The 27,179-nt window shown below is 43.3% G+C and overlaps 1 protein-coding gene across 1 annotated transcript in view; it reads right to left on the bottom strand.

The window, feature by feature from the left end:
* LOC147728336 (cystine/glutamate transporter-like) overlaps window positions 1-27,179 on the bottom strand; it is a 723,773-nt gene that overhangs the window by 465,671 nt on the left and 230,923 nt on the right. The window contains exon 4 of the mRNA XM_086962152.1: window positions 2,631-2,756. Coding sequence (XP_086818278.1) covers window positions 2,631-2,756 — 126 coding nt within the window. The remainder of the gene's footprint in view (window positions 1-2,630; window positions 2,757-27,179) is intronic.

The following is a 27,179-nucleotide window of genomic DNA, read 5'->3' as shown; positions in this document are numbered from 1 at the left end:
GCTAAAATCATTTTTCAATGGCAAAAGATCAGAGAGGGATACAACTGTAAATCTTGTCCGCTGAGGGTCATCATCCTTGGTAACCTCAGCATCTTGTTCCAATTGTGCACCGGATGAACAAGTCTAAAAAGATTTATCCTGCTAGGGAGGTCACTCCTGGTATCTCATATATTCTTTTCTCCTCATGACAGGCTTCCATGTGCAATATTTCTTTCTAGACATGGCTATTTCATGGCCCAGTACTTTAGGGTCAATTAGACCTTCTCCATAGCAGGGTACGCCTTCTCCCATGTTTGTTCCTGAAGCAGTAAAAGAAGGCCCTTGTAGTACAGTTCCATTTCCTATGTGCCGCATAAGTTAGGAGTCATGTAGGTTTCTTTCCCCAGCTGTCATACAGAATCTTTTTCTTCAAGTTCTTCCCAGGTCCACAGCTATTCTGAGGATGTGAAGATGAGGTACCAGTCTTATATTGTGCGCTATCCAGTGATTCAAGAGTATCTTACATTCAATTCCTGATAGCCAATCCAGGAAAACTAATCTTTTTAGTACTTCCTGTCCCAACTTACGCCAAAGCTTCCCACAGCCACTTATTTAATGTGGAGATGAATCCGCCTCCCCTCTCCCTCTCCTGGAACAATTTCCACCCCAGTTTGGACTGCTGTGACTCTCGGAATGATTCCACTTTAGGGGAACCCAATTTGAGATCTGCACTTCAATGGAAAAGTGTTTGTAGAAGTCCTTATATTCCTATCTGTTCCTGTGCTATTCCCACATGAATCATACTTGCTAAGTAGTCACATTTACAGCTAATTCATCCTCTTAGATATCTATCAACAAACAACAATTCCATCGAGGAATGTAACTTAACCCTTGCTTCACAGGCCAATTTCACCAAGCCTCCATTATCGATTCTTTGATGTATGAGTTAATGCAATGGCGCAAAAACATATAACACAGTGATATGGAGAAGCTTCATCATTTGAGTCGTTTGAGAACTAAACTTAGTGCAGAGACTTCTTCTTGCTGTTTTACTTCACTTTTGTTTGATATCACTTACTGTGCACTTGTTCTCACTTGTTGCCACAATTCAGTGTACTGTCACTGGAGCACCTTCTTCATGATGATGATGTTCGCTCATATCACTGTACCATATGTTTATGTGCAATCACATCCAACCATTAACCCCCTACAAGAATGGATCATGAAAAGACTTGTCTACAACCATAGAGACTGTGTGAAACCTCCGCTTGTCCCAGTTGCAAAGAGACACATTATGCAGGTTTGTCCTGCAATTGGGCTCCTGCCTGGCTGCCCATCCAGAGACACCGCGGGAGGCCCTTTGTCCAGCACTTTAGCACCCCCACAGTTTTAACTCCCAGCTCACAAGCAATTCACACACCTTCTGCCAAATATGAGATGTCTAAGAGGTGACAATAGGTGGCTGAGAGTAGGAGCTGCAGTCCAGGAGGAGTCTGCACAAAGCAGCTTTCAGAGCCCTGAATGTGTCACTTATGGACATAGGAGGGGCCTCGCATATTCCCTTTCTGCCCCGTGCCCCAAAAATCCTAGAACCGGCCCTGTCAACACAAAAGTATTCCCTCACACCGTGACTGATCCTCTTTACTTCAAGCTGCTGCACACAGAAGGGAACATCAAATATTGTGAATGAAAACAACAGCGATATTGCAGATACCTCCAGTCTCACTAATTATGGGTTCATGACGCACTTTAGAACTCTTTCTAGGACAGCCTTGTGTCGCCATACTCCTCTTAAGCGCCTCAGACAATGACATCCTCTTTTTGCTTTTAAAGTCTAATTTTCAATGTAAGACTGCTAAAATATCACAACGTCATAAAGACCCAGGAGGCAGGGGAGTGCAGCACTCAGCAGTGGGGGTGAATAATCTGGCTGGTGATAGAGAGGTGACCTCATTTGATGAACTGTATAAAAGACTGAGATAAACAAATAAACAAAAAAGTACGGCTGTGCCGGAGAGATGGCAAGAAAGGGTGATAAAACACATTTGATCATGATAAATACTTCAAATATGTGCAACGTTTGAGTTAACATGGCACCATCTCTTGTCTACTGTCTGATTTCAAACATTTGATATGAATTTGTTGCCAGAGCAGTAACAATCAAGTCTTTTGCTCGATAGTATTTACGGCAAACATATATTTGTTTAGCAAAGCAGTGTGCAGGGCGGTAAACAGCAAGTGCTGTTAAGATTGCTTACGTCCATGTTTGCTCAAAAGAACATCTTGTACTAAAGAGGTTTGAAACCGGTGACGATTTCACCGTCTTCCCTTACTAGAAAGGCGCCACACCATAAACACTTCTCCAAAACAACACATTATATCACAGCCTATGGCATGAGCCGCTAAACCGGGCTGCAGCATCTGATGATAAACAGTATTAACAACCGGGTGGCTGATGGTTGTCAATATTTAGAGAATTTAACATAAAACCAAGGAACCTTCCAAACTGAAAAAAAACAGGCTTAAAATGGATGAATGGATTATTGGACATTACAAAACAGACAGGTCACGAGAAACACATTCTTATGGGTATTAAGGTAGACTTTGTAAGTGCTGGGTGCAAATCATACGTTATGCTTTTGATCATTTACCTTTGAATAGCTGCATTAATCCAGGAACTATAATTATCAAAATTGCTATGAGTTTGCAGAAGGTTAGAACAATCTGTATCCGGGCGCTCCAGCTGACGCTCATGCTGTTCAGGACCATTACCAGCGCTGCAAGAGAAGAAGAAGGGGAGAGGTTACTTCAAAGCCTTTGTTCGGCTCTCCAGCACTGCTAAGCAACGCACTAGGACCACTTTCACGGAGGTGTGCATGCAATTAGGCATCTATAGGACACGGCCTGATAAATAGCATATGTGACCTACTTGGAAGGTCTCGCGGAGGGGCAGTCTATACCATTTGAGCACAAAATCAGGATTAGGTAAATAGGAAAATCATGTCAAGCAACTGCGGCAGGTGTGGATCCCAGACTCGCAGGGGGTTCCCTGCTTGACGTCACCCACACTCACTGCTGCTTCATGAATTTCTTGAAGGTGTTGCATTCCCGAAAAGCTCCCAAGGAACAAGGGGGCATATTTACAAAGGAATGGCAGAGCGTGGCGTTAAGCACAAAATGCTAACACCACACTTTGCTGTTCCCAAAACGCAGGGCTGCACCGTATTTACAAAGATACAGTGCACCCCTGCGCAGGCACTCTTGCACCACCTTGCAAAAGTTCAAGAGTGCCTGCGTTGAGGGAATGATTGTTTATGTGCAGGAAGTTATCCCTTCCTGCACATATACAATCACAAATGGCGATTTGAAATTTCTTTATGTGCTGCATTGTGCAGCACACATAGAAGTTGCAAATCATAATCTTTTTAATCATTCATGGTATTTGCTGTTTTTTATGTGGGCTGCAACTTAAAAAGGAGGAGATATTAAGCACGTATCCTCATTTCGCCATGTTAAGACCAGGTTTTCCCTGGTCTTCATTTTTGTACTGCCTCATATTCTCGCCACTCTTGTAATAGGGGGCAGCGTCAAAATCAATAAGTTTGTTGGCAGAATGCCCACCACAGCACCCACTGCTCACCCCTTTCACGCTAAGTGTACAGTGAAAGGGGGCCTTATTTACAAGGCGGCGTTAAGCCACGTTAAGTGGCTTACTGCTGTCTTGTGAATAAGGCGTAGCCCCTATCACCACTGGAAAGTCAGAAAAAGTGACATTCCTGTGGGGATAGGGGCTTGTAAAATGCCCCAATGTGCTTTACTCGACAATTCATCGCAAGTTGTTGCTCTTGGTCAAACAAACCCTAGGTCCTTTACATCGGTAGCTAAAAGAAATAGGGCCAGACTGCTAGCCAAAAGAACTAGCAAAAATGTTCAAATTGGGTACACTATCTTCTACTCTGTCTCTTTCTAAGTCTCTAGTCTCTCCTCTTTAATTTTGCCTCCTCGTGTCTCCCTATTCCCTCTCTCTTTCCTTCTGCTGACTTTCCTTCACCTCAGCCTTGCCTTTCCTCCTCTGCTTTATCAGTGAACGCCTCTGCCAGTCCTACCGCAATGGACCCCGAAGAGCTGGAAAGGGTGACAGAGGTGTCAGCTGTATTAGGGGCTTTCAAAACTCGTGACTCAAGTCCCCAGGGAAATACCCAATGAGATGAATATCATGGACGTGCCCCAATGAGATGGGATCCATACGATGTCAAGGAGGGAGTGTGGAGTGCAAGGGATATGGAGCAGGAAGGACACATTAATTTCAACAGTGGTACATATTTTTTAATCCACTGCCCATTCCCATCTCACTGTTGGAGATGCACTGAGATTTGGCTGGGTAAGAGGGAGAATGCATTGCATGAGGATGGCCTTAGCATCATTTAGCAAAATTGTATCAAACAAAAACAACATGAACGTAGTCACAAATAGAAACAAAAGTGATCAAATAAGCATGTCAGTCCTATGGAGACATTTTAAAAATATTGTCAGAAAAGGTTCCGAAGCCTCAATGTGCTCAGGGTTTACAAAGCCTCAATTGAGGTGATTGAGTCAATTTACCTCTTGTTGCTTGAACCTAACCTACAGGGGTCGTATGATACAAGCGCCCCGGGGCGCAACATGCATTTGCACTTGCTTTATGCACCCCTGGGGCACTTTGGTATTTCAGAAGGGGGCCCGCAGATACTTGTGCGACCCCTCTTGTAATACAGATAGTGCTGGCACACGTATAGTGCCAGCGCTATCACTAGAGGTTGCTCCATCATTTGAATGGGGGCATGGCCCCATGCAAATGAGGGAATCACTTTGGGCCAGATGTATCAAGGCTTTTGCGACTCGCAAAGGCTGAAAATCGCAGAATTTCGGCCTTTGCGACTCGCAAACGGCCGTTTTGCGATATTTCACATGTATGAAATAATCGCAATTTATTTAATCGCAATTATTTGCGATTCCTTCTTTTGCAGAGCATTTAAGGAATCGCAAATTTTGCGATTCCTTAAATGATATGTATGACACATTTTTGGTGTGCGAATTTGTGTAAAAAAATCGCATTTTACCATCAACTTGTAGTTGGTGGTAAATTGCGATTTTTTTCAAAAATGCCCTAATTGGCATTTGTAAGGGTGGCATGTGACACTCATACATGCCCATAGGGCATGTATGTGTGCCACATGCACACACATGTAGATTTGAGGGGTGCAGCAGGGTGTCTTTGAGACACCCCTGCACCCTTGAAATAATTCTCAAATTGCGATTAGCAAATTGCGAAATCGCAATTTGAGAATTACTGCACAATCATTCCTATGGGCCTTCTGGCCCATAGAAATGAATGGGAAAATTATTCCTTAATTGCGATTAGCAAATTGCTAATCGCAATTAAGGAATTTTAAGGAATCGCTAAAAAATAGCGAAATTCTACATACATACCATTTTGCACTTCTCAAATAGCGATTCCTGAACAATCGCTATTAGAGAAGTGCAAAATGGTTTCTTGATACATCTGCCCCTTTGCCTCTTCGCCGGCGTCATATTACAGACGTAGGCACAAAGGCAAACATGCCATTATTGGGCTCACTGAAAATGCACCACAAAAATGTGACACCTTCTAAATGCAGCCCTCTAAAGGGATGAAAGCGGCCCCATGGACTCCCCCCAGACATCTCCTTGCAGGTGGGTGCAGTCACTCACTGCACCCGCCTGCAAGGTGTATCTCTGATCTCTTTAAGTGCAGGCGGGTTGCCTTGTGCACTGAGAAACACGGAGCAGCTTTCAAACAGCTGCTCAGCATTTCTCTTGAATGCACTGCCCTGGGTCAGTACAAGTTTGCGGCTGCCCAGAGGGCAGTGTATCTTCGTGATAGGGTACACTTTCCATGTTTGAAACTGGCACACCTGCTTAAAGGTGCGCTGTGGTGCAAACATAGAAAGTGTGCACTATCTGTAATACGGGCCCTTGTGTCCTGACCACTGAGTCTCAAATACCCTCTTTTAGCACCTGCTTTAAGGTGCACCAGGGTGCAAACATGGAAAGTGCACCCATTCTATAATACGGTTTCTGGTGTCCTGACCACTGAGTCTCAAATACCTTCTTTTAGTACCTGCTTTAAGGTGCGCTGTGGTGTAAACATGGAAAGTGCACCCATTCTGTAATACGGTTTCTGGTGTCCTGACCACTGAGTCTCAAATACCTTCTTTTAGTACCTGCTTTAAGGTGCACCAGGGTGCAAACATGGAAAGTGCACCCATTCTATAATACGGTTTCTGGTGTCCTGACCACTGAGTCTCAAATACCTTCTTTTAGTACCTGCTTTAAGGTGCGCTGTGGTGTAAACATGGAAAGTGCACCCATTCTGTAATACGGTTTCTGGTGTCCTGACACTCAGTCTCAAATACCTTCTTTTAGTACCTGCTTTAAGGTGCTCTGTGGTGTAAACATGGAAAGTGCACCCATTCTATAATACGGTTTCTGGTGTCCTGACCACTGAGTCTCAAATACCTTCTTTTAGTACCTGCTTTAAGGTGCGCTGTGGTGTAAACATGGAACGTGCACCCATTCTATAATACGGTTTCTGGTGTCCTGACACTCAGTCTCAAATACCTTCTTTTAGTACCTGCTTTAAGGTGCTCTGTGGTGTAAACATGGAAAGTGCACCCATTCTGTAATACGGTCCCTGGTGTCCTGACACTGAGTCTCAAATACCCTCTTTTAGCACCTGCTTTAAGGTGCACCAGTGTGCAAACATGGAAAGTGCACCCATTCTGTAATACGGTCCCTGGTGTCCTAACCACTGAGTCTCAAATACCTTCCTTTAGTACCTGCTTTAAGGTGCGCTGTGGTGTAAACATGGAAAGTGCACCCATTCTGTAATACGGTTCCTGGTGTCCTGACACTCAGTCTCAAATACCTTCTTTTAGTACCTGCTTTAAGGTGCGCTGTGGTGTAAACATGGAAAGTGCACCTATTCTGTAATACGGTCCCTGGTTTCCTGACACTGAGTCTCAAATACCCTCTTTTACATTCAGGGTAGCAAAGAGAGCAATCTAAGCCTTACTTGGAGAGGAAGTGTGAGATTATAGACACATGAACCCACATTGCGTCCAATAACACTTTACAATGGATTTTCCAGCCACTACTTTACTTTAAGAAAAAGTATTTTATTCCCCTACTAAATACTGCACCAATAGATAATAAAGAATGCAAGAGTAATCACTGTATTATCCCACAATGCAACCTATTTTTATGGTGTTAGCAGTCATCAGGGTATGCTACTGCTACATAGTGGGATTCACATCATGAATCCTTACATTGTGGTCATTACTGGGGTGGGTGGAACTCACAGAGTTTCAATCCACAGAATTCCACAGAGTTACATAACAACTGTATGAGATTATGGGGAATTCTGCCGACGGGTGAAGTATGTAGTTTCTAGGATTAATCGATGGGTAATGTATAGGGGTAGTAAGGTTTTTTAAAGGTTTAGCGATGGGTAGTGTATGAGGTCAGCAGGATGTTTTCAAGGACAAAGCATGGGCTTCGTACAGGGGTAGTAAGGGGTTTTAGAGTTCAGGGATGTGTTGTGTATAGGGGTAGTAAGTTCTTTTGGGGTACAGGGATGGGAAGTGTACAGGGGTAGTAAGGGGCGTTTAGGTCCAAGGATGGGTTGTCTAGGTATGCAGTAAGGGTTTTTTAGGGTAGAAGCAAAGGTAGCGTGTAGGGGTAGTGAAGAATATTTAGTAGTCCATAGGGGCCGTAAGGAGATATGATTCAGAAATGAGTTATGTACATAGGTAGTAATAAGTTCTAGTGATCATGGATGGGTAGTCTGTAGCAGTAGTGATGGTCTTTTTGAGTTCAGAGATGTATAACTAAAATATAAATATATACATTTTATTTATATTAAAAATAATAAATATTACATGTAGTAAATATATTTATTAAAAATTAAACGCAAGTTTTACTACTCTATAAATAGTGTTATGGATGAATTGAAAAACAAGTATTTCAAGATTAATCAAATAACAAGTATTACAAAAAGATTAAATTAGACTGAATATATACATATATATGTATATATGTATATATATATATATATATACACACACGCACACATTTATGTATATTTGCATTATACAATTCATTTTATTTAATCTATATGGCATACTTATTATCAAAAAACTAATCCCAAACACTATTGATAGAATGATTTATATATACATATATATATATGCGTGTGTGTGTATATATATATATATATATATATATATATATAAAAATATATGTATAGAGAGAGAAAGAGACAGAGAGAGAGAGAGAAACATTATAGTTAGTTGAAAAGTCATTTAAAAATACAGTTTTAAACTAACAAAACTATGCAAAAAACAATCAATAGTAAATATTGGGCGGGCTCTCTAAACCTTTGTTTTTTTTTATTTAAAAGAGACTCGCTTGCTTCAGTGCTTCAGAGAAGACCTAAAAATGGATCGGCAGCATACATGCATGATTATTGTGTGCAGTGAGGCTCAAAAAGTCAAATATGCACAAGAGTTCTGTTAAAGAGTACTTCAGAGCAGGGGTACACTCTTGTGAATCACCCCATCTTGTTATACCTAGTGGACAATTTCCTTAACGAGGTATGATAGACTATCCAAATATGTGGTAAAGCCAAGCATTTTGCATGGGTGGGAGAATTTGCTCACATCATGACTTCCTTCCAATTTATAGAAAGCCCTTGAGTCTCCAAATCAAAGAATTCAGTTACTCACTGTAAGAAAACTTCCAGATATAGTTCTTAGCCCTTCTTTCCCCCCTACCCATACATTGTCCTCACCTGGAGGCCAGAGCATCAGAGAACCTTTTCACTAAACAGATCTATCTCTTTTAAATGTTTAAAGTTAAGAATCAGCATGCCCACAACTGCACCCATGTCCCTACCAAGTGTATTGACTTCCATGTACACACTCCTACTTTCCAGCTACAAACGAGGGCTAGGTAGAGCATTGTGAGTAATGACAGCTAGCCCACTGGGACAGCTGGAAACATCACATTTTTAAAGGAAGCTTGTGTGTCGGGCGAAATATGCCTGCAGTACAAGCTTCCATTGAAAAATGTATGTTTTCAAACATCCCTGCACTATGTGGATTCGATGTAGGGTTTTGGAGTGTACAAGAAAAAGTGGTGCCTATGCTGGTAGCGGTCAGTATGGGTGAAAATATATGATAATAACGGTGTGATACAGTCAGAGGAGACCCAAAAAACCTCTGTAAGGGTTGGTGAGGGTCCAACCGAATAGATACAACACAAGTCCTGTGCACACTTTATATTGAGTAGATCATGCAGGTTTTCTTTTAAGCAAAAGTTTTCATAGTGAGCGCACAATTGTTCGTAATGAGACAAGGTAGACATGTGTGAATAGTTTTTTTCAGATGTATTAGGCCTTCCTGCTCTAGAAGGATGACATCAAGACACAAAAACAACAACCAGCCGACACGTGTTTCGTCAAACGAGCCAATTTAGCTCGTGACTCTTCAGGGCTGTGGGCGATGTAAATGAAAACGGTTTGGCTAGCCGGTGATAATTCCGACCCGGCTTAAACGGGTTCAATCTAATTCAATGTTGAGGAAGTATATGGTGGAGTCAAAGGGTAAAATGACGGGCGGGTAAATTCGTTGTTAATTGGCCATCTGTATGAATATGCCACCATGGATCAAAGCGTTGTGTTTCTCAACGGTGTAGGAGAACCTAATGGTGCTTGCCCCAGGGATGGTTGGGAGTACCATAGGTGCCCCTCAGGCCCCATAGCAGAGGTCTAGGAGGGAAGGGGGCCCTGTTAGGAGCCCCCAGTGTCACTTTTCAACCGCTTTTCTATGTTGGAAAGGCTGACATGGAATGGCTGCAGAAACCAACATCATAAACCCGATGGCGGAGCTTCCATCATTAAGGGATTATGAAGTGTATTTGACAGACAGACGATGCATCGGTTGGTTCCTCTGCCTGCTGCCTCTGACCGCACGAATTGTACGTGTCGGTCAGACTGGAGCAGGGGATGGTGGTCGGACCGGAATCGACAAGCCTTAAGTTGCAGTCTGACCGCCATCGTGATCGGCCCTTTTATGTTACTTTAGCCCGACGCAGATGATTGGCTGAGAAATTACTGCCAAGAATATTCATACCTTGGTGCAATTTCCCCAAATTCTTATTTTGTTATACCTTCAAGTGTTACTGCCATTGATGTTAAGTAGAAGGTTTCTGATCAAAATATTATCGCTGCTAATAAAAAATATATATATAGGACTACCCATAACCTCATTCTGTTTTTAGGGTAAAGTCCATCTGAACCAGCTGGTTCAGAGTGCTGCATATCTTAGTCAGCTATTAATAAGGTACACTTCATTGGTTCAATAAGTGGATTGTGCATTCAATCTTAGCCACATACAGAGTTTCTCATCGTTGGCATGCTGCTTGAAAGATCACTGTTTGCATGATGCAATAAAGCCACCACCTCGACCCATGCAATATGAAGCTTTTAACGCATGGGAAATGGTTGCGAGAGAGAGGGAAAAAGAAAAATATCAGGGAAGGACTGGACGAGCAATGCAGAATTACATAAATGCTCGATGGGATGAAGAACAGCATATATGGGGGAAGGGTATTATTTAAGGCGCCAGGGTATATTCTGTTCTTACATCTGAAACTGTAATAAAGAGTAAGGATCCTACTAGATAAGTGGGAGATAAATCAGATACAGATTCTGGAGACAAGATATTAGAACAGATGTTGTCTTCCTGATGTCCATCAACAACTGCATTTTCTGACACAGGGGAGTTAAATGCAAGTGCTAATCAAACAATGGCTATGGCCCTAGTAGACCCAGGTCTACTTTCATTGGAAAGACCTTTACACATTTTACAAAATACCCCACCTGTTGTGGCATGACCACCAGCTTTAGTTCCTAATGAGAATGTTCCAGTTGCACCTCAAGTGGTTGCTAGTTCCCTACTCCAAATTGAGAGAAGGTCAGAAGTCTCATCGACATCAGCGGTTGGAAGTGTACCGACAACCCAAAATTCACAGTTAGTTCTGTGGAGACCGCCGCATACTTTGCAGGCTCTAGTAGGCAGAGGAGGGACTCTAATTTTTATGACTCCATTAGCTTCTAGTGACTTGAGTATCAATGACAATGGAAATTTTCCAGCATGGCTTGGGGAAGTCACAAGAAAAAGAAGGCAGATGTCATAGACCCCCCAAAAGCATTAGACACACAATAAAAAAGATATACCATTGGATATTCCAAAATTTAAGGAGGAATTTGAAGGCATAATGAAGAGATGTCTAGAGTTTAATCACGTAGATCAATACCAGAAAAATGAGTTAATCTACCTGTGTAAGGAGATTACTTGAAGGTCTGCATGACAGATTGGTAGGTATAGCAAAAATGTATTATTCGGATCTTAACAGCAATGTGAACTTGCACTCAAGTTACAGAGCTGAATTGGATGATCAAGCTATAGAAAATATGAGGATTGCAGGAATGCGATTGCACCTTAAAGAATTGATTAAATGCATTCGCAGATGGAAGGATGTGGAGAAATTGGAACTTTGGTGGGCAAAGAAACATTAAAAGAAAGTGAGAGAAGCAGCTATGAGAGGAAATCAGAAAGAGCATAGTGTGGATGTGGCAGCAGCCTATCCACTTCGGAAAATAGCTGGAGGAACCTATGTGCATGTGCCATGGAGTAGATTTGATTTGACAGCATTTACAAACAATGTTCCAATGTAAAGAGACAAGCCAGTGCAGTAATATGCACAAGTAGAGGGGCTTATAAAGATTTTGAAGGTGTTGTGGATTGATTTGAATACATTCTTAGATATTGTGGTGCCAGCTGATTTATGGGCAGAATGAAAAAGACTGTGTTACAATGGAAGAAGGGAGAACCAACAAGGGAGAAAGGGACGATTGCCAACCGTTTTAATGGAGAAATATGCAAAGGTTATTACCTTTTTGAAAGGCAGAATACCTCTGAAATACACAGATTGCTTAAAAATTAAAAGAAACACACAATAAGACAGTCCATAAATACCTATGAGAGGTTACTGCAGGTGTTTCAACAGCATAGTGGAGGCGAATATCCTGAGGGAAAGGATAGGGGGATATTTGTGTTTTAGTTTGTATTAGGATTGAAGCCTGAAATCAGTGTCCACATCATGCAAAATGTGATAGGTTGGCAAAATAAGTCCTTAGACAAAATTATGCGTTATGCACAATATTGCAATGATGAATTGGACATGAAGTAGGGAAAAATAAAAGAGAAATTCATGCTGCACTTCCTAAGTTTTAGCAAGTGCCTGCGGAAGATAGGCTGTGACACAGAAGTAAAGTCTTCATGTGGACACCAAGTTCAGTATAATTGTTTCCGAAGCCTTTTGAATAGGGTGCTCTTTGAGGAAGGAATGTGCCTTGGGATTCTACGTTGCTTTGGAGACATGTAGTGTGGCTGTTGTTACGGAGGCATCTTTCCACCTGGCTGGACGGTGTCCCTATTCCAGTGACCCGTGCTCACTTGCGTAGTTTTTTCCCATGTCCTTGTTGAGGCCTGATTGAATATGCCGGAATGCCTCAACTTCATGAATTGGAGGAGTCTGACTGGTTATAAGTTATATACAAGAAATCTGGATACACACTTTTCTGGAATGTGTCAAGGTCGAAAGTTACTCTCTTATGAGTGTACAAGACTATTTCCCACAAGGATTGCTTACAATTTTTTTTTTTTGCACCCTTTATTAGACTGTGTGGGTAGAAAAGAAATTTGAAATATTGATGATTTCTGCATCACTGGTATTGCTATTTGCTGGATGTGTTTTATGTATGTGAAAAAATATATACTCAGGTTTGGAAGTCAACTTGGGGCAGAATCGTGAATGATTAATTAAGTAAGTAATAGGTATGGGGACTGAGTGCCCACATGTAGGGACTAATTCTTTGTTTTCTCTACAGAAATTATCTGGTTCGTTTCCCTAGATGTGTCGGGTGATTAGGGCAAACCCCTGTGGTTTATTTATAGTGGCTCAGACTACGTTAGCACAGAAAGGTTTTCAGAACCCTTCTTATACCGAAAATCAGGGAACTATGTAAGGGGTTGTTGTTCTACAAGCTGGATTTTCAGGAAACAAAGGAGGTATGAATATATCCCACAGCAAAGGAAGAGGTGTTCCCATGGGTATATGACCTTGAATGGATATTGCTGCAATGAAAAAGGTTACAGCTTGTCTACAAAAGTTTAACACAATTCAATTGCTTTCCATAATTCTATGCCATAGTTTCATAATCAAAATCTGAATATTTTGCCACAGTTCCCTTTATTTGAAAATGATGGATCTGCTTTTTATAATTCCCAATGAAGGTGCCTGAGAGTGGAGAAGGACTGCGTACTCTGCAACGTCTTAGAGGTATACTAGAGAGGCTCATACATAGATGCAAATGTTTATGGCCACAACATGTCATTTCTGATCTACACAGTAGCTACCCGCTCTACTGTAAAAATTAGTCAACCTCTCCCCAAACCTTATCCAACGCCGTTAAATAAGGAAGAACTCCTAAGAAAAGCTCCCAAAGAACCAAAGAAGAATCCGGTATATTCCATATTAAAAAACCCCCAGGGTAGTTCGCACGAGGATAAAGAAGAGAGTTTGGAAGAGTAAACAATGTAGAATCTAAGCAAATAAACGAAAACTGGATAAGGAATGCACTACACGACCTCTGACAAGGAAACAAACGGAAACTTTTTGAGGTAAGGGGCTACCCTCGACGCCCGATTTCTATATGTTCCTGGAACATTAATGGATTAGGAAAAAAATCAAAAACGTGGAAGTAGAATCCTTGTCTACTCACTATCAAATCATATGTTTACAGGAGACATGGGAAACGGACGCTTTCTTTCTACAAAATTACAAAGGATACTACGTACCAGCCATTAGATATTCCAAATTTGGACGTCCTTGTGGGGGTCTGGCAATATTCATTGGGGCTGACTTGCAAACTATGCATAAACAGCTGGACACAAATAACGCAAACATACAAGCAGTTAAGGTAACTTTTGCAACCGGTGAGCAAAAAAACAGGAATACGTTAATAATACTTAACATATATATCCCACCAAACCAGTCATCTCGCAAGAACATAAGCGTCGCAATAGTAACATTTCTACTGGAACAAATAATACTTGACCCGTCTGTGAATATTCTAGCTACAGGGGACTTTAATATAAACTTGCTGATTCAAATGACACGGGACGATTTTATCTACTCCCAAAATTATGAATGGTCAATCCCCGAACAAGTTCTAGACCTCAGCATAAATACCAAACAAGACCCAATCGGAAAAAACCTACTGATGGACCTGGAAGCCATGGGTCTCCGAGCACTAAATGGCAGGTTCCCAACCGATCAGCCCGCTGGCTGGTCATTCCCCAACCATGAATCAAAATCAAGAATAGACTTTACATTACTGTCAATAGACATTTTTGATAAAATTGGTTCCTATAGATTAAAACACGTTATCGAGAGTGACCACAGCCAGCAAATATTGGAAATTTATTTGGAACTGCCAAAAAACCATATCTATTTAACTACACAAGGTCAGATCTGTACAATTAACCATAGGAAACTCATTTGGAAACCGGATAAAAAATATGTGGTGGAAAAAAAAGCCCAAAAATTGGTACAAGAATGCTTTAAGGATCATCCGAGCCAGTCTATACTTATGCATTGGGAACAGTTCACCCAGAAGGTAGTCAAATTGGATGAAGGTACTCCGACTTGCAGGAAATCCAACCTAAGGATGAAAATAAATAGAGATACTAATATTAATCTTCCATATACCATTAAAAAAGTTAGGCGAACTCGCAACATACTGAGGAAACAGCTAACTAGGTTACCAGCTAACGAGGAAATTAAAAAGCAACTTAAAAGTGCGAACAGTAGTTTGAGGAAATTACTGTGGTCTGAAAAAAACTTAAGGCAGCAGGTCTTGTGGGCAAAACTCTATCAGGCAAGTAACCAAGCGAATTCCAGAGAATTTTGGAAAATAATTAATGCCATAAGCAGACCTAATAATCATGTGATAGCGTCACCAATATCAGAGGAGGACTGGGTAAAATTCCTAAAAAAGACCTTATATGTTGAAGAAGATCTCTGCTCTCAGGATGTCAATCATACAGGGATCACTGAGAGGGAACAGGAAATTGATCTGGGGGAAAACTTCACAGAGTGCGAGGTAGCCAATTTAATAAAGAGACAAAAGGACGGAGCACCGGGACCAAACGGTATTCCATATGCAGTCTATAAAGAGGACCCTGCCCTATGGGCTACCTATCTGACAATGGTATTTAACGAAGTTATCCAAACAGGGCACATACCGGAATCCTGGAGAGGATCACTAATATCACCAGTTTACAAAAAGGGTAATTGGCAACTACCTGAGAACTATCGTTTGATTACTCTCCAGGACACGGATGCTAAGCTATTTGCGGGCCTCTTATTATTAACTCTCTCTAATTGGGTCAAAGAAAAGCTAATATTACCCCCAAATCAAACCGGGTTCATTAAAGGCTTAGGAACCTCTACTAACATTTTAATCCTATCAGTTTTAACGGATAAAGCACTTTTAGCTAAACAGTCCCTCTATTTTTGTTTTGTCGATTTTAGATCGGCCTTCGATCTTGTTAATAGGACCCTACTATGGAGAAAACTTGTAGATTATGGTATCCCGGGCTCATTACTGATCCTCATCAAACTACTGTACTCTGAAACCTGGGTCAGGGTGCGGCTCGGTGACGGCCAATCATTATCTAATAAAATACCGGTGACACGTGGTCTCAAGCAGGGTTGTGTCCGTGCACCATTACTTTTTAACTTATTCATAGCCGACCTCTCTGAATCATTGAATGAAGTTAACTCACATCCACCGAGGCTAGCGGGAAAACAAATGTTGAATTTGCTATATGCAGACGACGTGGTGTTGATGAACCACACAAAAGTAGGACTGCAAAGACTGATTGATCGATCACTCAAGTATGCAAAGGATAACCAAATGGTAATAAATGAGTCAAAAACTAAAATATTGGTAGTCACAAGGAGCAGAAGACAAAAAAATAAATGGATGCTGGGACAAACCCAATTAGAACAAGTTGATAGCTATCGGTATCTTGGTGTCCTATTTAACGAGAGCGGAAGTTTTCTCCCCCAAAAGAAGGATATCTCTAGGAAAGCAAATAGCTTGGTTGCCGCATTTAGAACCATACAAAAGAAAGTAACAGCCTTGACATATGGTCCTTTATTAAAAATCATATCTGCCAAACAACTACCAACTCTAACATATGGTGCCGAAGTCCTAAATGGGAAGGATGCGGAGCTAATTAACAATGCAGTGGCAAAAACATATAAAATTCTTTTCAACCTACCATGTAACCCATCACAGGCACAAATAAGGCTGGAGTTTGGGATAAATAATCAGCTTTATGCCGGGCAAGGCCAAATTTTAAAAGTATGGAACCGGGTAAAAAATAACCAGGTTAATCAATTATCACAAACATTATGGAAAGAAGTAAGAGACAATAGGAAACTTCAAGCCTGGGTATACTTAACCAAAGCAAAAGAAGATTTTGGATTAACATCAATTTGGGAAAATACTATCACCCAGGAAAGTTTTAAAAAAACAATTAATAAGCTGGTCATTCATCTATCACTGCTAAAAGACAAAGAACTACTTGTAAAAAGAAAACACTCCTGGCCAATTGTAAACGATAAAAAAAAAACAAGTCCAGAAATATCTAGAAACTCCTTGGTCTGTCCAAAGTAAGCGAACATTTATTAGTGTGCGCTTTGGTCTATGGCCAGGTTTGTGTCATCTTCCACCGTGGAAGTTAAATGAAGGCAATATGATCTGTAGGTTGTGTAAAGGAGGATAAGAAGATATGTTGCATCTTTTATGTTTGTGTCCTGCGATAGAACTAGAAAGGAAAGTAATCCTCAGGCGGTTATTCAATGCTAGAGGTGTAAGAACTTGTAGACAAGCACTAATGGCGTGCTTAAGCACGAACGATCTACTAATGAACTCCGCTTTTGTAAAATTTTTATCTGTGATTACAAAAGGCCTTAAGGCAAATCTTATATAGAGTTCAGCTTTTTAGAAGATTAGTAAAATTATCTGTTTACGCTCTTAAACTTTTTACTGTAGAAGCTATTTTTTTTTTAAAGTGTACTTTTTTGTAAGATTTTAATTAATCAAACAAATTTAAACTTAAACTTGAAACCATGAATAATCAGATAATAGGATACATATTCCTAAAATTCCTTGATGAATTAGAGACAATTAACAGGTTTCTCATACCAAGGCTATGAATAGGGATTTTTCAGTTGTCAGGAAGTTGTGTTTATTGGGCAACTGTATATGAAAGATCTCTTACTTTCTAAAAAACATGTTCATAAGAAATGTTTGTGACATTTTGTTTTGTTTGTTTTCTAAAATATATTCAATAGTTTTATGATTTATTTATAGGATTGATAATGCACAATTTACTGTTTTTGTTTGTAAATATGTTGTAATAATGTGGTATCCTGTGATAAGGATGATGTAACTTTCTTGATGAATGAAAACATCAAAATTACAAATAAGTATCAAAATAAAAGGCATACATAATTGCCGAGATAAACGTATAAAGTTTTGTTTCTCTTTTCTTACATTAGAAGGCTTTTAAAGTAACTTTGAGGGTTAGGCACTTTCTCTATGTGTTTAACTATATGGCCCAGCCTACCCTCTAATCCCTAGGGCCTAACCCCTCCTTTTGCATAATTGTAATAGTAGGGATTTTCCTAATATTTCCTTACGCTATTGAGTGTTCAATATATCGAGTGCAAAAGACAGAAATTTTCCAGAAGAAAATGGACAAAAGGGGCATGGGATTATATAGCATAATGAATGATGACTATATGAAGTTATCAAAATTTAGGGAGGTCAAAAGAAAAAGATGAGACACACCTGAGGACGAAAGTGCTTTCCAAAGTTGAATTTGCATGTGGAACTAAATTTGTAATGATTTAAAAATCATCAGAAAGGGAGGGATTGTTAGAAACGCATTTTAACATCAAATAATAAAACTTAGAAGAATTATACGTTAGAAAGCATTAAATCTCTACTGAAGAATTTGCATGAACATACCACACGCAGGGATCAAGTCAAGTCAAGTCAAGTCATAACATTTATATAGCGCACTACATACCCAGAGGGTTGCTCATGTTTGCATAAATAAACCCCACATGGGTAAAACGTGCTGCTTTAAACGTTTAGGAAATAATGTGAAATAAATATAAAATGTAGTAGGCTATCATTTTCAGTGTGCTTCTGCAATTAGGCCCAAAACAATTTCCTTTCAACTCTTGCTCACATCTAAATAGATGTTTCTTTGGAATGTTTTTGCCTAGCACCAGCATCATACTAAAGAATTTACTGACTTTAAGATTTTGTTATTTTTGCCTTTTCACACCACATTAGCTCACCCTGCTTTAACAATGAATTTACTGTATATTTATAATGAATAAAATGTTGGAATAAAGAATAATTTGGATATATTTTGTGTATGCAACACCAAGACACTGCCGACAGATTTGTGTCATTGCATTTTGACTAACCCTTTGTATCCACAACAGGACATTGAAAGCAGCTAACAGCTTAGGTGAGAGAATTCTCATGAGAACTTTCCCCTATGTTGATGACACCATCGGACGAGTGGCTACCATTGGCTAGAGGTGATCTACATCCACTAAATTTCGTTACATTATTCTGCATTTCATATCATAGTCGAGAGTTCCTAGGTAGACAGATTAATGAACAATCTTTTTCCTTTCCCCTCATTGCTGAAAGCTACTGCTGACAGTGACTTTAACCACCTTCATCCTGACTCTTCTTGATCAATGCTACTGCAGCTACTATTCCTTTATCACTTGTTTATTTTAATGGTTGCTTCTGCAGCTGTAGGGATCTCAATTGAGTTTCTAGAGAGACTCTTTATGGGAAGTTCAAGACTCTATATATGTTCCAAATACCTTGCTCTTTTTATAGAAGAGACTCTTCATGGGTTCTCTTTAGGGCAGGTTTGGCTCTTTAGCTAGATTAGTGACAAATTCCTCTTTGGAACATTCTGTTATTTTATGCTGTCATTAATTAAACCTTGTTCTCATTATTTCTGTAAAATGTGACTAATCTGATCAAAAACAATAGGAGCCATACTAACTCTTTAAGAGAAAATAAAGCTTTTTGAAACTTCATCAGCCTCTCATCATTGCCTGAATTTAAGAATCTGACAATTGATAATAAATGGCCTACGCTTTTGTTCTAGCTTCATTCTGACACAGTTTCAAAGGTCCATCTGACCTGTCAAGCACCACAGGATTTCCAGGGTCGAAACTGTGAGTTTTGGGTGATTGTTTTAAAGCTCAATTTAACCATTCCTTGGGTGCTAACAGAAGCATGAATGGTGCTTTTGGCAGTGCTGAATACCACAGCACACACATTGAATGTGATGAGAATAAACTGGATGGAAATAAAATAATATGCAATGAGACCTTTGAAAGCAAGTAGCCTCCTCTTCCAGTTCTTGGGGCATCAACCTCATGCTTTAGCCACCATTCTAAGATGGGCTGTGAATTCAGGACAAAGGAAAGTGATCACGGTGGGTGGGTCAATGAAGTGGCCACCTGACTGAAAGCAGGTCAATAGCAAGGCGAGGGTTGACAACACTACAAAGAAAAAAGGACTCTCAGTATTTTCAGCAGTGTTACGCAGTGCCTATCCTAAGGCGGGGATAGACAGTAAGACAGGGGTTGATGTAGGTAAAGATGAGGGATGCAGACATTGTGAGACCAATGCATAAACATTTTAAAGCATACATTGCCCACATAAGACCCAAACCCTCCTCCACCAAAGCTCTGGCACTAAAGTGCACTGTTCTTATGGCTGAATTGTTCACAAGCAAAATGATATCACTCACACAGGTGAGACTATGGCTAAAATGGGAAATCCATTGCCTCAAGCTGTATGCTGTGGTGGGAAGAATGATTTGAGAACAAGAGACCAATGGATGAAAACAACTGATCAAAAGCTCCACCTATATGTATCAACATTTTCTTTAAAAAAACAATAGTTGATAGGACAACTAAAGCTGTCACAAAGACCAACCATAACAAGTAAATGTATTCTTCCTCAACTTTTCATAAAGAGATGAATCTCTTCCCAAGTAGCCTCTGCCCCATAATCCCCTTATACTCAGAATATTTCCAAATCACTTCACTAACTCAAAGGATTGTCCAGCTGTTAAGACCATATGCAAAAAATACACAAAAAGGGGGCAGTTTGTGAAATGTTGTAGGTCTAGTCCAACCAAAGATAAAGTAAGTGAGATAGACTTTGATTCTACTGAGGTTGGACTGCAAGTGGTGAATTATGTCAGCTGTATCACAATTGTGATTTATGAATAGCTTTCTGATATGGTATCAATTAATGATATCCCAATTACTGTGATCTGTCTCTTAGAATTTGAAGTTTAATACCTTTTATCTGTAAAATGTTGTACATTTTTTAGGTCACAATAGTGTCTGTGGCTATACCCTATGATATATAAAAGGATTCACAGGAATCAGAAAAAAATATCTATTTATATCTTATAGCTAATTATTTAATTCTGGTCTTCAGTGATGATTATGTAAGTGTTACAGATGTCATTTCACAGTTACTTGCCCCTGGTGACAAATGACTTGTGTTTACAACAGAGTTTGTTGCAGTTCTAAATCCAGCCTTGCGGTCCTGTCAGCATTTGCTGAAATGCATCGCCCAATGCCTGCTGGATTATTAAGATTTGGCAAAATTCATGAAGCATTAGTTCAGTACATTCTTTTGATAGGAATCAATGTTGTCTGCTTTTGGTAAATGTACGTCATTAAAAAAATTTCAGGTGGAGCATATGCAGCGCGCATGCGCTGTCTTTGAGACATGCAGAATTCACTCTGGGGGCATTGAACACACCAAGCGCTTTTCATTAGTTGCTTCGTCTTCTTTGTAAAATTCCTTTGGTGTCGTTGGTAAATAGTTTACATTTTTCCCGCCTTTTGGCTGTTTTGTTCCCACCCTGGAGACAGCCCTTGCTACAAGGAATCTTTTACTATTTACCATATGTTTTGTTTAAGTGCACTCCTTTTATTTAGCCTTTGTTTGGCCCTCGCTGCTCATGTTTACTGTGATAGTGCGTGTTTTAAATATATTGTAAGCTTAGCACAGCACCAACAATTCACCTCGCCTCTTCTTCACCGAGCTTAGAGACCCACGGTAGAGGTGGAGATCGTCTCGTCAGAGTAATCCTGTGTGAGCAGCTGATTAGAGTCCTGTCCGGCCGTCACTGCTCATGCATACTTTGACAGTGCTTGTTTTATTTAGCCTTTGTTTGGCCCTAGCTACCTGTGTTTACTTTGACAGCGATTGTTTTAAACATATTTTAATCCTAGTGTAGCACCAGGGTTTTACCTCTCCTCTTCTTCACAGTGCTTAAAGACCCAGGGTAGAGGCAGATGAGAATGTAACCGGAGCCTTTAGACTGTGCTGTCAGAAACCCAGCTTCTCTCCTCAGGGGCGGCCTTAGGCATGTGTAAGCTGTGCACCTGCACAGGGCCACCAAACCCCAGGGGCCTCCACTCCAATATATATCCTTAATATAATAATCCTCTGAGGATTGATACATATTTGCGTGGTGGCCCCTGGCAGGGATTTGGCGGCCTCCGGCTCTGTTCCACTTCCTAACACTCTGACCCCCTCCTCCTGAGCTCTGGGGGGCTCAGCCCCACCCGGACCCCCTCTTCCAGGGGCCCCTACCTACGCTCCGTGCCCAGGGCCACCTTGAGCCTAGAGCCGCCCCTGCTCTCCTTGTCTGAGTTACAAACGCCTTTGTTTAAAGTTTCCAAAATCTAATTTTAAGGACAGTATGTCGAATTCTGCTCATAACATCATTAAATTATGCAGGCGATTGAACATGTCTACTGTTTTTGAAAGCATGCGCATCTCAAAGTAGCATTTCATTTGTATTAAATTAATATTTTAATCCCAAGTCTTTTCTGTAAAATTACATTTTTTATGTTTCTGCCTGTGCAAGCAAAACACTCCATAGCAGAGAAGTCCCATAGGTTTGTGTTTGTACTGAAGTGGTCCCCTCCTCTAAGTGCCCACAAGGGTGCCTGTATATGTTGCACTGGACTGACCGACCCTTGAGGTAAATATATAGTTGACACATACAGTATCGGAACTGGAAAGCACTCACGGTAGCATCCCAGACATTGAGGGTTGAGATGTTTCTGCAGAAATGTGCTGCAGTGATTGTTATGTTCCTGAAGGTCCGCCCCCGATGTCCCGAGGGACGGACATGTTGGTCATGTGACCGCCCTATAATAAAAAGAGGTCGAGCACGTGCGAGGGCGTTCAGATAGAGACGCGCCGACCGAGCAAGCAACTTTATTCCCAGTATCTGGCTGAGTTTATTCTAGGGCCACGTGTTAGGCCTAGTCAGGATTAGATGCCCCTGAGTGTAGGTCCCAGAGAGATCTCCCTAGGGCCATCCTGCCCCCCATCACCCAACACAACAATTGGCGACGAGGGTGGTTGTCGATCCCTCGCTCGGGGTGCGGGTGTGTGTCCCTCTTGGGGTGAGGCGGCTGCAGGCACTCCCACGTGTCTGCGGTGCTCGTGCCTTGCCACCACACACCCCCCCGCTCTGCTTGCCTGGTGGAAAAAAACCCTGATCCCTGGCTCTCATCAGGTGAGCGGCGCTGGCTTACATCTTCCTGCGGCGCACAGGAGTCTGATTGGTCGCGCGAGGTGCTCCCTCCGTGGACCCTCCACGCCTAGTGCCGCACCGCGCTGGGCTGCACGGGTGTGAACCGCACCAAGGTACGCCTGGCCAGGCACTCCGGTCGCCGCCGGATCATCTCCCGGCTGCCCACGGACATCCTCCTGGGCATCGAAAGCGATGGCTAACATTCCGCCCATTGAACCGTTTGTGGTGGAGGGTGCGCCCTCCACTCTCGCACCGAAGTGGAAGGAATGGGTGGACAGGCTCTTCATATTCTTCGAGGCCACCAAGGTCCATAAGGAACAGAAGCGTGCCATGATTCTCCATCTTGGTGGCAAGGACATTCACTCCATTGCCCGCACCCTTACGGAGGCAACTCCCAAAACCCACCACACACTAATAAATGCTCTCAACGCGCACTTCGAACCAATGGCCAACCAAGACTATGAACGATTCATTTTCAGACAAGCGCGGCAATTGCCAGATGAATCGCTGGACGCTTACCACTCCCGGCTAAAGAAGCTGGCACTAACGTGTGGATTTCAGGATGTCACGGAAGAGATCAGAGGCCAGATAATACAGGGATGCGCCTCTGCTAAACTACGCGAGAGAATACTGGAGGAGTCGGGGAAACCCCTCCCAGACATTCTCACGCTGGGCCGCACAAAGGAGCTGTCCAAGGCCAGGGCAGCCCACATGGAAGCAGCTTTACAGGCCAACATGAAAGTGGAACCGGTGAACAGACTACAAGTCCGCCCACAGCCCAAATGGGCGAAGCGAACAACAACTCCGCAGGGCGGAGCTTCGGCGCAGTCATGTGGTTACTGTGGAGGCCCGAGACACCCGGCGCCAGAATGCCCAGCACGGGGCAAAATATGCTCCGGTTGCGGAAAAATGAATCACTTTGAAAAAGTGTGCCGGTCCAAAAAGTTCAGCAAGCCCCGCCAGACAATACATACGGTGGCGGAGCCCGAAGGTGCGGAAGGAGGACCCAGCAACAGTGATATGGACGACGACGAGGAGGAGCGATCCGTACACAAGGTGCACATGATCGGCACGGCCACCAGACGCACCAGGACACTACCACAGTGCGCGATACAAGTGGCTGATCAGGACATCATGGCAACAGTGGACACGGGCGCCTCGATAAATCTCATGAGTGCATCCCTCTACGGAGACATGGCTACTCCTCCCAGCCTCCGCTCCACTCCGATCACCGTTTTTGCCTACGGTCAGGACGTTCCCCTCCGCATTCGGGGAAAGTTTAAAGCAGCGGTCCGGCACGGAGACAAGATCACGCGAGCCAACATCTTCGTGTCGGAAGAAGGTCAAGGCATGCTCCTGAGTTGTCGGACGGCTGAAGACTTGGGAGTGGTCTCTTTTGCGTTTGGGGTGCATGAGGAATCGGTGCAACGACTGATTGCAGACTTTTCTGACCTGTTTGAAGAGATTGGTTGTTTCAAGGGTCGGGAAATACACCTGCATGTGGACCCCACTGTTCAACCGGTGGCCCTGCGACACCGGCGGGTTGCGTTCCATTTGAGGCCACTGGTCGAGGAAGAACTACAGAAGCTGGAAGCAGCGGGTATCATTGAGAAAGTGTCCGGACCTACCCCCTGGGTATCACCCATCGTGGTCACAAGGAAACCAAAACAGCCTGGGGCGGTCCGGATCTGCGTGGACATGCGCCTCCCCAATGCGGCCATCAAAAGGGAACGACATATCACCCCCACGATCGACGACCTGATCGGAGAGATGGCCGGGGCCAGGTGGTTCTCCAAGTTGGATCTCCGGGCGGGGTACCATCAACTCGTACTGGACAAAGAATCCTGGAACATTACGACGTTCTCCACCCACATCGGACTGCGCAGGTACACCAGGTTGAGCTTTGGGATATCTAGCGCTGCCGAGGTGTTCCAAAATGTTATCCAAGAACTCATTACTGGCATACCGGGGGTAATCAATGTCAGTGATGACATCATGGTGCATGCAAGAACAATCCCCGAACACAACCAACGCTTGGCGCAGGTGTTCCGCAGGCTCCGCAGCGCTGGACTCACTCTGCACCGAGACAAGTGCGAATTTCTTCAGACCAAACTAGGGTTCTTCGGATACGTGTTCTCAGCCGATGGCGTCAACCCTGATCCCGACAAGGTCAAGGACATCAAGGACGCACCCCCGCCTACCACTGTCCAGGAAGTCCGAAGCTTTCTCGGGATGGTAAATTACTGTGGTCGCTTCATAAGAGACTTGGCCAACCTGACCCTCCCTCTGCGTGAACTAACCAAAGATTCCACACCATGGAACTGGGGACCTGAGCAGGAAAGGGCATTTCAAAACATCAAGAGTGCGCTGTCCAGCAACACCACATTGGCATTTTTTGACCCCAGACATTCCACTCTCATTGCGGTAGACGCCGGACCGGCGGGATTGGGGGCTGTTCTAATGCAGAGAGCCCGAGACGAGATAGACTGGGCCCCTGTTGCTTTTGCCAGCCGGTCCCTCACGGACACAGAACAAAGGTATTCCCAAATCGAAAAGGAGGCCATTGCAATACATTGGGGATGCCGGCACTTCCATTTGTACGTATATGGCAAGCCTTTCACAGTAGTGACGGACCACAAGCCGCTGCTGTCTCTGTTTTCAGGTACCTCCTCCAAGCCACCCCCTAGAATTGAAAAGTGGATCTTGCAACTGCAAGAATATAACTGCGCCATCGAGTACCAGCCAGGGGCAAGGAATCCTGCGGACTACCTGTCACGACACCCCAGGCCGGCTACCCCGGAGGAGATGGAGGAAGCAGAAGAGACGGAGGCCTATGTTCAATGGGTCGTGGCCAGATCATGCCCGCGCCCCATATCCCTGGAAGAGGTTGTGAGCGTCACGGCTCAGGATGCCTGCATACAGCGGGCCAAGGATCTACTCCGAACGGCCAACTGGCAGAAAGCCAAGGAGAGCTGGAAAGTACTCACACCAGAGCCCCAGAAAATCATGGACAGTCTGTACCACGTGAGGGCTGAACTGAATGAAGACGCGGCGGGGTGCCTTCTGCGAGGGCATCGCCTGGTGATCCCGACGGCTTTGACAGGACGAGTAGTTCAACTGGCACACGTGGGGCACCAGGGGATGGTCAAGATGAAGGCCCGGCTGCGGACAAAGGTGTGGTTCCCGCTCATGGACGACATGGTGGAGAATGTGGTGCGAACATGCACGGCCTGCCAAACCACGGGCGACAGCCCCCGTGAAGCCCCCATCATTGTGGAACCCAGGCCCCGAGGTCCCTGGGAAAGGGTCAGCATGGATTTTGGTAGCCTTCCGGATGGAAGACACACGCTGGTAATGATAGACGACCACTCTAAATATCCTGAGGTCGAAATTGTCACCGGCACCAGTGCAGACTGTGTGATCCCCAAGATAGAAAAAATCGTTGCCACCCATGGAGCCATGAGGGAACTCAGAACGGACAATGGACGGCCATTCCAGGGTCAAGACTTTGCGGAATATCTCTCGTCTCTGGGAACGCGTCACAGGCGCATCACACCGAGGTGGCCTCAAGCCAACGGGGAGGCCGAGAGGTTCATGAGGACTTTAAACAAGGTCATCCGCATTGCGCATGACAAGGGACAGTCAGTGGAAATGGCCATTTTCACGTTCCTCCGAAGTTACAGACAGACCCCGCACTCCACAACTGGGGTAGCTCCCGCACACCTCCTCCTAGGAAGGGTAATAACTGACTCCATTCCCCATCACCCCCAGTGGGCACCTGAAATGATAGATGAACACACAGTGGAGAAGAAAAGAAGTTCGGCATGTGACAAGATCAGCAAGAAACGCCGGGCTGTGGCCCCCCACTTCAAAAGAGGCGACCTGGTGCTCATCAGGAATCGTGCAACTGGTGGCAAATTCAAACTCAATTACGAGAAACGACCATGGCGAGTCAGTGGTGTGAAGGGCACCCGCATCACAGCCACTCGAGGACGAGACAGGGTGACTCGCAATGTGTCTCACTTCAAACTCTATCACCCTTCAAGCAGCGAGCCAAGGCGCCAGCAAGGCGGCGGACAAACCGAAACTGCAACTACGTTGCCGGCTGGTGAATCAACATCTCAGCCCGAGGTCAGGCCACGTGACGAGCATCAGGTTTCTAGCGAAGAAGTGGGCGGTGACACGGAGGCCCTGGATGAGGCCCCAGATCCGGAGGGGGCCGACATGAGGCGCCAAGACACGAAGTGGAGGTTGGAACAGAACTGATGACTCATCGGGGGTCCCAACGCCAGC

This window comes from Lissotriton vulgaris, chromosome 3_1 (assembly GCF_964263255.1).
Source record: "Lissotriton vulgaris chromosome 3_1, aLisVul1.2, whole genome shotgun sequence".
Lineage (NCBI taxonomy): Eukaryota > Metazoa > Chordata > Amphibia > Caudata > Salamandridae > Lissotriton > Lissotriton vulgaris.
Note: the sequence above shows the minus strand (reverse complement) of the source record. Positions and strands in the feature narration are given on the sequence as shown.